The sequence below is a fragment of the Stylophora pistillata genome, chromosome 3 (genome assembly GCF_964205215.1).
Source record: "Stylophora pistillata chromosome 3, jaStyPist1.2, whole genome shotgun sequence".
NCBI classification, from domain to species: domain Eukaryota; kingdom Metazoa; phylum Cnidaria; class Anthozoa; order Scleractinia; family Pocilloporidae; genus Stylophora; species Stylophora pistillata.
This window is the reverse complement of record NC_142521.1, coordinates 14,886,788-14,897,500: the sequence shown is the minus strand read 5'-3', so window position 1 is coordinate 14,897,500 and position 10,713 is coordinate 14,886,788. Positions and strand designations below refer to the sequence as shown.

Here is a 10,713-nt window from a genome sequence, read left to right as displayed (position 1 = left end):
AAATCATGACGAGCTTTGCCCACCAAAAAAATTTATGCAAATTAGGCTTAGCCGGATCTGAGTTCCGCCTGGCAATTATTAACTGTAAGAGAAGATCTCAGTTCGCGCCCACAGCACGTTCAAGGTGTTGCGGATGAAGTTTCTGTAATTACTTTTTGGCACTTTTCGGCGTCAAAATTGCATAGTTTGGGTAACCCAAAACCCTTAAGCTGACCTTTCTTGTCATAACACGAATGTTTTCCAGAAAGGGACACGCGGTAATGTCGGTGTCTCTCGTGTGCAGGCATTTTTCCAGGTAAAACCCTCGCGTGGAATCAACTCATGTTTAATTTAACGCTCCTTTTATGCGCACAATGTAAGCCAAAGCAATTTTATAGTTAAACGTAAAGATCAGAATATTTTCTTCTAAGGATGATAAATGATCGACGCTGAACTAAATTATACGTTGAAGAAAATGCAAAACGGCATAACATGTAAAAGAGGAAATTTGGAAAAATACGAAGTTACGAAACCATGAAAATCTTCGATTTTTAAGAAAGGAAATTTTTATAATTCCAAGCTAAGTAAGCTTTTCTAGTGTTTCATTCTTTAAGGCTTTGTGTAGAGCGGGGCCTTTGTTTTATAAACCGTAAAACTTAGTGAGAAGTCGAAAGGGCTCGCTCTTGGTTATGATACCAAAGAGTACAGGGACACCACGCTGATCTTCCAGGTGTTTGATCATCGTCGCCGCTCGTGGTGTACTTCGCTACTTAGGTGAGCGAGATCGACGTTCTTCCTCTCTTTAATTCTGACAGCTGTGTGAAAGACCTGGTCCTTACAATGAAAAACGGTCGATTGTGCTTTTTCAGTGGCGGCTTTAACGCTCGTCCATATTCAGCGCTTATCCTAAACATGCATGGCATCTCTAGCTATCTACAAGACACGCTGCGATGTATTATTCGTCCATGTTCAACACAACTGCGCTAGTGAGATAGAGAATCGAAAGATCACATTGTTGCGCTCGAAGAAGTGCGCTAAGTTTGCCAAGTTCTACAATGGACAACAGATCGTACGGCCTCCCGCAAGAATAAGGACAAGGTCTATCAGTTACAAGCAATGGATAAGTGGAATTGTAAAAAGTTTTAATTCGTCCGTGCATCGAAAGGCCGATGGTATGTAATTTTGCTCTTTACCGTTCTTCACACACTCGAATAGCTGTTAAAATTAAATTTAATTGCGGGTTGTGCAGTCAAAATATAACGTCGCCCAACATGGTTTTAGTTAAACCAGTGTCTTCTGAGGCGCTTCCACCAAAATAATTTTGAAGGGAACAACAGCGCTAACCGATTTAATATCTTCTCAAGAACATGTCAAAGTCTATTAAAACGCAGAAATTAAAAATAGTAAGAATTGGTGGTTCATGTTAAAAATCATTAAAGAACAGTTCTCAGTTTGGCTCGATAGTGCTGTCACTTTGCACTAGTTGTTCATAGTGACTTACTCATTACTTTCAGTAGGTTCTGTCCTCGTGTACCGGTTCACAAGAGCCGTTACAAAAGACCGAACAATGCACAACAGCTCACCAGTGACTCCTAAACAAAGAAAGAACAATGGTAATTCTCTTGTGAACCGGTACACCAGGACAGAACCTTTCAGTATTTGTTCGAGCTTTTCTTCGACGAAATAGGGGACATACAAGAAATCGCAATTCACCTCTAAAACAAAAATAATCTCTCCCAATTGGACACCAGATATGACTGCGTAGTAATTATTGCGTAGTACGCGAAGTTGCAGTGTGAGAAAAATGAGTGAGGAAAATAATTCTAAGTGTTGTACAGCGCGGTTTTTAACATAGATTACCTAGCTAAATGACCTGCTTGTCTTAGATATTTATGATAATATAGGAAGGTCCCCAAGGAATACTAATAACCCGGCGTGTAATTTTGTGATTGACAAAACCTGATAACTCAGGTTTATGTTTGAAAGGGCAAATCATTTAGTACATTTCACTCCAGAAGTAAATAATCTCTTAACTTTCGTAATTATTATTTTGGTTTCAGGCAAATGGTGTCGAGTTGAAAGATACTAAGTTCCTGAAACATACATCCAAGCTTTGTTAGCAGGCATGCCGAATGCTTTTATAAACGTGCGAGGGTAAAAATACATTTGCGGCCCCCTGTATGGAGAGAAAAATCCAAAGTTTTTTATTACAGAGATGGTAGAGTGAATGATGTTATTTCTGGTCTGAGTCATCAAAGTTCTGTACCATTAGAGTGAAGAAAGGCTATCGGGGGAATATGGAGGTTGCTGCAAGTAGTAGCTGTTAAACTCTCAACAAGCTTTACAGGCGGCCAATTAAAGAGCATGGGGCAAGAAATCAAGCACGATTCTCACCCAGTAAACTAAAATGGTTGTTGGAAATTGAGATGGACGAGCAACCAGAGAATTTGAAGTAATCTGGTGGCCTGATCATTTCTCAGGCACTAAAAATGGGAAACTGACCTTGCGATTTTATGTTCCTAAAGTGATACTTTGATTGCAATGATGTGTAGTACACAGTCTAGTTGACTTGTTCGTCATGTTTCCATAAATTTAGTAGCTGTTCTTGGCAGTTTTTGTAAGTTTGTTTTAAAAAACGATAAAATGTGTTTTGCATTTAGAGGAACAAACTTGTCTGTAGAAGGCTAAGATTAAACCCTGAATACAGCAAAATGACCCTGTAATATTAATGCAATTCATGTCTAGCTGGGCGCACTATACTCTGATGCCCTTCATTCTGTTGTAACCAAATTCAGAGGAAAAAAAAACACCTGGAGAAACTCTTAGAGGGATAATATCTGTGGACTTTCACCATTTCTATGGTCATCAGGAATGACAGAATAAAGCAGTAACTGTTCACAAAGTCTTAATTCACTTAACTGAAAGAATAATGAGTTGGAGGGAACTATAGATCATTTTTTTCCAAGCATCTCTAATAATTCATGATGGAAATAGTAATAACATTGATAACAATAATAATGATAATAATGATAATAATAATAATAACAATGATAACAATAATAATGATAATAATAATAATAATAATGATAAAAATATTTACAATAGTTAGAGAAATAATGTTCATTATCCTGATGGTTATAATTCCTATGATTATTTCCATTAATCTAATCATTATTATTATCATTCATATTACTATTATGATTATTTCAATGTTTATCTATGAACAAAATAGTGTTATTGTTAGTCTAGCTGAATGAGTGTCCAAGTGATTGAAACTGGGGCAAAAACAAATTAAGAAAAGACAGAAAAACCCCAAAAACTGTTCAGGACTGCAATTCTTGAGTTGGCTCATTGTGAAAGGTTTTGGGACTTCATTAAGCTAGTGCTGTCTGTAGTGGGCCCTGTGTCAAAGAGAGAAGAGTAGCAGCTGAATTAATAATAATAATACTAAGGACAATGATAGCATTGATTGACCAAAGTCACCCTATGACTAATAACAGATGATACATGACAAACAGCATAAGCAACACACTTTTCAAAACAAAAAGAGCAAGCTAAAATTGCCATCAGATAAAAATAACTGTCCATAAAAGACTGACAGCATAGAGCTGAAAAAAAAAATAGGGACTGGTTCTGCCATCAGATAACAACAGTCCATAGACTGACCACCCAAGAGAAACAGAACAGATCGGTGGTTCTGCCATCAGATAACAACAGCCCATAATGGACTGACTACCCAAGAGAAACAGATCCACCTGTTAGTTCTGCCATCAGATAACAACAGTCCATGGACTAACTACCCAATAGAAACAGAACTAGGCAGGTGGTTTTGAATCAGAAAACAACTATTTAAGACCTCTGTACAATGTGTCTCAGAAAATCTTCTGCATTCTAACAATCTATTGAAGAGACAAACTATCAGAAACACTTGAATTTCTATTTGGGGGGAGGGGGGAGGAATTAAATGAAAATCTACTTGCCTCAGCATGCCATCCTCACTGAGCAGCCTATTTCAATTTGAAAATGATGATCACAATCATAAAGATAATGATAATGATAACAATAACAAATCATTATTATTATCATTTATATTACTATTATGATTATTTCAATGTTTATCTATGAACTAAATGGTGTTATTGTTAGTCTAGCTGAATAAGTGATTGAAGTAAATGAAACTGAGACAAAATAATCTCAAGAAAAGCCAGGAAAACCCCAAAAACTGTTCAGGACTGCAATTCTTGAGTTGGCTCATTGTGAAAGGTTTTGGGACTTCATTAAGCTAGTGCTGTCTGTAGTGGGCCCTGTGGCAAAGAGAGAAGAGTAGCAGCTGAATTAACAATTATAATAATAATGAAGACAATGATAGCATTGATTGACCAAAGTGCCTCCGACTAATAACAGATGATACGTGACAAACAGCATAAGCAACACATTTTTCAAAACAAAAAGAGCAAGCTAAAACTGCCATCAGATAAAAATAACTGTCCATAAAAGACTGACTGTATAGTGCTGAAAAAAATAGGGACTGGTTCTGCCATCAGATAACAACAGTCCATAGACTGACTACCCAAGAGAAACAGAACAGATTGGTGGTTCTGCCATCAGATAACAACAGCCCATAATGGACTGACTACCCAAGAGAAACAGATCCACCTGTTAGTTCTGCCATCAGATAACAACAGTCCATGGACTAACTACCCAAGAGAAACAGAACTAGGCAGGTGGTTTTGAATCAGAAAACAACTACTTAAGACAAGTCCTCTGTACAATGTGTCTTAGAAAATCTTCTGCATTCTAACAATCTATTGAAGAGAAAAACTATCAGAAACACTTGAATTTCTCCTTGGGGGGAGGGGGGGTAAATAAATGAAAATCTACTTGCCTCAGCATGCCATCCTCATTGAGCAGCCTATTTCATTTTGAAAATGATTCAATCACAATCATGAAGATAATGATAACAATAACAAAATCAGTAATAATAATGATAATTATAATAATCATAACAATAACTACAACGACAAAGTCCGTGTTAGTCTGGCCTCTACCTTGCAGAAAATACAGCCCACCAACTGAAGCTGAATTCTTTAAAGGCATTGTATTGCAATTGGTCATTGAGGCACTCAAGACACCTCACCATGACAAGGTACGAATATTGAGGTGGAAAAAAGGGTCTGTAAAATTGACTCCATGCTGATTCCAGATGAGAAATCTGTGTTCGAAGCTTCTTCAGTTCCACTCCAAGGGAATTTACTCTAGCTGATCTTTCGGTAAGTTAGGAAGCGAGCTCTTCGGAGTCGTGACTGAGTTTGGCGCCAAAAGATAAATTTTTCGCGCCTTCGGGCTCAAAGTCTAGCGTGGCGGAGTTCACCAGATTTACGATAGTCATAAATCCCGCAGATTTAATAAGTTCGTCGGGGATTGTTTATTACGAAGAAGATAGACCAGCTATTAGACAGAACGTGAACACAACGTGAACGAGGTCGGGAATCCTGGCTAACCCCACTACTCCGAACGATGAGTTGGCCGGCTGAAGTTCCCGTGTCGCCACACTTTGGATTTCGTCGGGAAATATCTTAAATACATCGCATATGAAATATTTACGCAAAGGAACGTCACATACCTCTTTCAAAAGTAGATACCAATGCTTGCAAGGGTCAAGTGTGGCACTTGTAATCCTGCAAAGACTCTGCGTGGTTAAGTTAGCCGGTGGAAAGCCGCACGTCGAAAATCCGACTGCCTCTATGACTTCATTTCGAATGGTTTCGAAATCGAAAACATGATGCTTTTCGACATTTCGACATGAAAAATCTCGTCGAGGTTTAATATTACAATATTGGTAAGAATTTAACCAGGATACGAGGCCAAGTCGTGCGACCGCCACAGGTTTTGTTCCAAAACAATAACATCGTGTACTACGATCGCAAAGCGTGAACACTGATCGATCCACCAAGTAACGCAATACTGGAAATTCGATACGGTTGTTATTCAGGTCGTACGGCACATGAAAATTGCGATATCTTTTTTTACTGTTTTATGGCAAACCAAGCGAAAGAATCATACCTAAATAATCGAAAGAGAGGCTTTTCGAATACGGCGCCTCGCCGGTATTGCCTCTTCTGTGAAAAGGAAGGATCTTTGAAAGACTACGTGATTAAAAATGTCGTTATAAGGAAACAGGCAGAAACAGAGAAAACGCAGTATTTTACGACCATTACACGCACAACAAACTTCATTTCATTTCATGATTTTGATTTTCATCGCCAACAGATGACCCCGCGTTAACTCGCACGCAATCGCGTATCTCTCGTGGACTCGTGGGCGCTAATCTGTATAATTACATTGTGGTGTAATTAATGTGATGACAGCCACCCAACGCCTTCTTCCCCAAACCTCGGCATCAGTTTACGATGCCTGCTGAGAATTTTTTTCTTGAGCAAAGCTCGTCATGAGAAATTTTTGCACAGAAATACTCCAAAAAATACGCTTATTTCGTTAAGCGAAAAAAAAATTTTGGGGTTTAAGTGGACCTTAAATGTAAACGTATCTTTTTTTTCCCCATCTGACTCAGATTATCTTAGGCAATGATAGAACTGGAAGGTCAACGTTCTTTGTGTGGGAGACTAATACAAAAGAGTTTTTTACCTCCTTAAAGGTAACTATTAATTTGGAGAAAAAAGGTTTTCTACATGATAACTGTGCAATGTGTTACTGATGAATTCCTTATCATGCCATCACCGTCTGAAACAGTTCGTTATAGGTTGAGACAAGCACTACTCATTGTGTATTTTATTTGTACATTTATATTTTAAATGTCTCAATCACTTATCTTCAAAATTTCGATTTACTTTAGGTTATCAAAATGAGCCTAATAATAAGTTGACTAAGCTAGGTCAGTTAGTTGTGCAAATATTGGTTGTAAGCTCATCAATATTGTCTTTCATTTTTTTGTGGAGAAGCCTATCGTTAGGAGAATTACTTGATTAAGCTTCTTTAAAAATTAGCTGCTAGCGGCTGTCTGAACATTTTCCTGGAACATCCTACGCATGTTTAACTTCAATGTTTATGAATTTAACTGTTCCCCAGGAGATTAAAGACTACATTAATGCCATTGGTCAGATTACCAGACAAACACCCAAACAAACCGTAACCAAAAGCACTTTCGAAGTCGAATATCCTACCAGCAAAATAGAATTCTCTCAGAGGATAGACTTTATGCAAAAAATTCTTTCAAGCATAACTTCTAGTTTGGAAATGCACAAATTGGAAGGAGAAACCTACACTGTGCGGAAAAAGTTGGAGCTCATCAGCAGACATAGTAAAATATTGGAGGAACTGTACACCATCGTAACAGGCATGACAAGCCAAGCTTGTAAATGCGACCTATTTGTCAAGAGAAAGTTTTACTACTTCATGTATAACAGCTTAAAAGCCGTGCATTGGGATTTGAAAGCTTGTATTGCCGGCCTACGATTGGCAGAAATGTACATGACAAAGGATGAGTGTGAAATGCTTCAAAACCTGTTGGCAGACCAAAGAGTAAGAGATAGACATGTTGAGCAGTTGGAAAAAATGAAGAAGTGGATGTTCTCCACGGTATGTAAAACAATTACATGTTGCTGGTTTGTTTTTCTCGTTTGAGCAAAAAGTCGTTTTCATCCTTAAACTGAAAAGGGATCCTTGATTAGAAATATTTGCATAGTTCAATCGTATACCATTTCAGGCATTCAGAATCAGACGATAAGTGCTATTAGGTGTTACATTTAACATAAAGATCCATAAATTTTGAAAGAGTGAACTCATATACTGCAATTTTTTTTACATAGAATCCAGGCATATCTTGACTATCCTTATGCGTTCTTGGTTTCACATATATGAGAATCTTCACCTTTGGTGTTAGTCAATGAATAATCTCGTTGTATACTTTTTCATGTTAATATACTTTCTAATGTTTACACTTTAGTTCCACGGAGCAGAATCGAGGGCACCCTCGCCAGGAAAAATTAAGAAGGTTCGGTCTATGGGCCGTGGCACGTGGTTCGCCTTATGTGGATATCCCCTTTATCGGACCAGTTATACCGGTGAGGGTCACGATATTTGCTTTTGACAGCAGAGACAGGGTTTGGAGGGAGGACTTTAGGGACTGGTCGTCATTTATTGCCGGGGGGGGGAGGGGAAGGGGTCGTAGGATTTTAATCGTGTCACTTGAAAATTTATCTGATCCTTCTATAAGGCTCTGTAATATTGTTATGATCACCCCATTATTAGCATTTAATTGGCAGTCAATTTTCTATAGTACACCCTTTATACTTTGCTGAAGACGATTGATCCCCCTGCGTTCCAGCTAAAAACCCATGTGTCCCCCCCTCCGACTTGGGCGATCAGTAATGGTTGATCGCTAAGCATCTCCAATTTTGCGGAATGGTTGTAAATTTTTCTGAGAGACATCCCTCTACGCGCCCAGAGAAATATCCATTAGTTGCCCTTGCTTTTAAGTTCCGCGACTTCATTTTTTCAGCCTCGTCTTTGCAAGGCGTGAAATGTTTTAAAATTAGGAATTGCCATTACATCAGTTAGTAATGCAAACTATTTTATCTTTTGCAGTTCAAAATAAAGGACAACAATTTAGAGCTATAATTTAAGAACAAAACAAGGTGAAGGAAAAATGAAAATACAGACCAGCCTGTCTCTTATTCACCAAGAACACGCGAGAAGCCTTCCTATTTCCCTAAGACGATCCACAGGCCCTGTTTGCCCAAAGTGGTGGTTGAAAAGTCATGGAGACTGCATTATTCTATCCAGAAGGAGGAACTTACAGAGAGCAGTGTTCCAAGTAAAAGTATTGGAAATCTGTAGACTAGTCTCTTCCAACGAGGATTTCTGGAAAAAGCGAAAAATAATCTAGAAAATAGTCCGGAGTTTTATCAACTTCATAAAAAAAATCATTTACAAGATGAAATATCTTTAGTACGTCAGATTTCATGATAAGTCTTGTTATCATGATCAAATTTTTGTCATACATTGGAGGAACACATTGTTGCTTATGCAATTGTGACTGCATATCTTCATTGCGCATCTTGAAGTTTTAGTCTTAAATTTGCACGAAGACTGTAAGGATGAAAACATGACTCTTAAGGATGGCTAGGTCTATAGAAGAACTACTAGACTAGCGGAATGAAAAGCGAACAGGCGGTAAAATATTAATGAGTTTTCATAACGTGAATTTTTTGGAAAAACCTGTGGACGAAAAATCAGTCTTTGTATCAGTTTGAAATCTGACGGTTAAGCCATTGGCGGACCAATTCTAGTACGAGCAACAGAAAATTGAGAATAAAAAGAAAAAAAGGAATCATGATTGCTATGCATGGGGCAGATCACGAAATACGCATGGCAAACTCGTAGAATAAATGAAAACGTTTAAAACTATTTCAGTTCTTCAAGACGGACAACTTCTGAGTGTGTGACGTAGCTTCCACAATCACCACGATTTACCATAAGCATCGAATTACGCCAAAAAAGGTCGTAGACTGAGGATGAGTAGATGGTGTTGCAAGGGCAGAGCCATTCAGTCATGAAGAGGCGTGTTTGAAGGCTTAAGGTGGCTCGTACCGGTTTTCATCTTTTTGATGGTTTGTAACTTTGAAAGAATACAACGGAAAGGCTGATCAAGGCCAGTTGAACACTTTTACGGGGTTGAATTATATAATAATTGGTTATCCAAAAATAGGTGTCATTTCGTCACTAGCAGTTTCCATGGCAACGCTTTCATAGGCTTATTCAGACGCATTTTTTAGCTTGTGGCTTAAATAATTCGAAAACTAACCCGGTGACCCCCTGATTTTTTTTCAGTGATTGCTTTTGGCACTTGAAAAGGAAAATGCACAAAGATTTTTAAAAAATTATACGGAGCGGAATATCAGAAAATCTAGAAAAAAGGGCACTTTTCACACATCGCAAATTTCCTTCCGTAGAATTTTCTATTTTTTTTTCCTGATGATTCCTTTCGACGTTATTATCATATTGGAACAATAAAAAGAAGGGGTCACCGGACTTGTTTTCATGCATTAACTTTCGTGAATTAAGCAATCTCCACGCGCGTTCTCGCGCATTTAAAGATCTGGATTCTATAAGATCGACATTTGCTCATGATCTGTTTTAGCTACCGCTGACAATTGCGTGTGCTCGCGCGAGCACCTACGATCTGATGTTTACAGACGTTTACTGCTAAGAAAATCATTAAACAGCCGTCAAAGACAGCTGCCTCCCGAGCTCATCTTAAAAATCCTACACATGACTTCTGGCTATATCATATTATTTTCCTTGAAGTTTCAAAGTCTTCTTCCACTTCAGGTAGATTATCCTTCACTTGAGTTCTTCTTTTTTCGCCGTCGCAAGATTTCATATCGGTTGAATATTTCTTTTAAATGTGAAGTGAAGCAACCTTTACTTCTCCGAAAATCGTCTTCGTTATCTTAGTTTCTATCTCCTGCATTCACAGTGGCCGCTCAACACATCAAATACAAGCTCTTAGGTAAACTTCTCACAAAAGTAGAAAAAATTCCACGCGCCGCCATCTTTTTTTTGAATTTTCATCTTTTAATCTCGCGCTTCTTTCGCACGTTTCTCTCGCGCTCGTCATGCAAGAGTGACCTGTTCCCCGCGCGAGGAAACTGGTATGAGCCACCTTAATCGCGCGTAAAAAAGTGCAACCCTCGCACGATTCTTCATTCACGC

General features: G+C 38.4%; 1 protein-coding gene and 1 long non-coding RNA gene across 6 annotated transcripts in view; one reads left to right on the top strand and one right to left on the bottom strand.

Annotated features, from left to right (window-relative positions):
- The window catches only part of LOC111340167 (uncharacterized), a 16,972-nt gene extending 6,737 nt beyond the window's left edge, over positions 1–10,235 (top strand). For 2 of the 3 annotated variants that reach the window (XM_088752294.1, XM_088752293.1), the window contains 4 exons: positions 6,551–6,634; positions 7,066–7,575; positions 7,943–8,060; positions 8,584–10,235. In XM_088752294.1, the coding sequence (XP_088608420.1) occupies positions 6,551–6,634; positions 7,066–7,575; positions 7,943–8,060; positions 8,584–8,621 (750 nt within the window). In that variant the 3' untranslated portion in view covers positions 8,622–10,235. The remainder of the gene's footprint in view (positions 1–6,550; positions 6,635–7,065; positions 7,576–7,942; positions 8,061–8,583) is intronic. The other variant, XM_088752295.1, reaches the window with a different exon arrangement.
- LOC148734677 (uncharacterized) lies at positions 1,192–5,738 on the bottom strand. Of its 3 annotated transcripts, none has more exons than XR_015998465.1 (4): positions 5,603–5,738; positions 4,865–4,891; positions 1,629–4,283; positions 1,192–1,486 (listed from the first exon to the last, which is right to left on the bottom strand). It is a non-coding gene; the product is annotated as an uncharacterized LOC148734677 (long non-coding RNA). The 3 variants fall into 3 exon arrangements; XR_015998464.1 differs by lacking the exon at positions 5,603–5,738 and adding an exon at positions 5,028–5,042; XR_015998463.1 differs by lacking the exons at positions 4,865–4,891; positions 5,603–5,738 and adding an exon at positions 5,028–5,042.
- Positions 10,236–10,713: the final 478 nt, after the last annotated feature.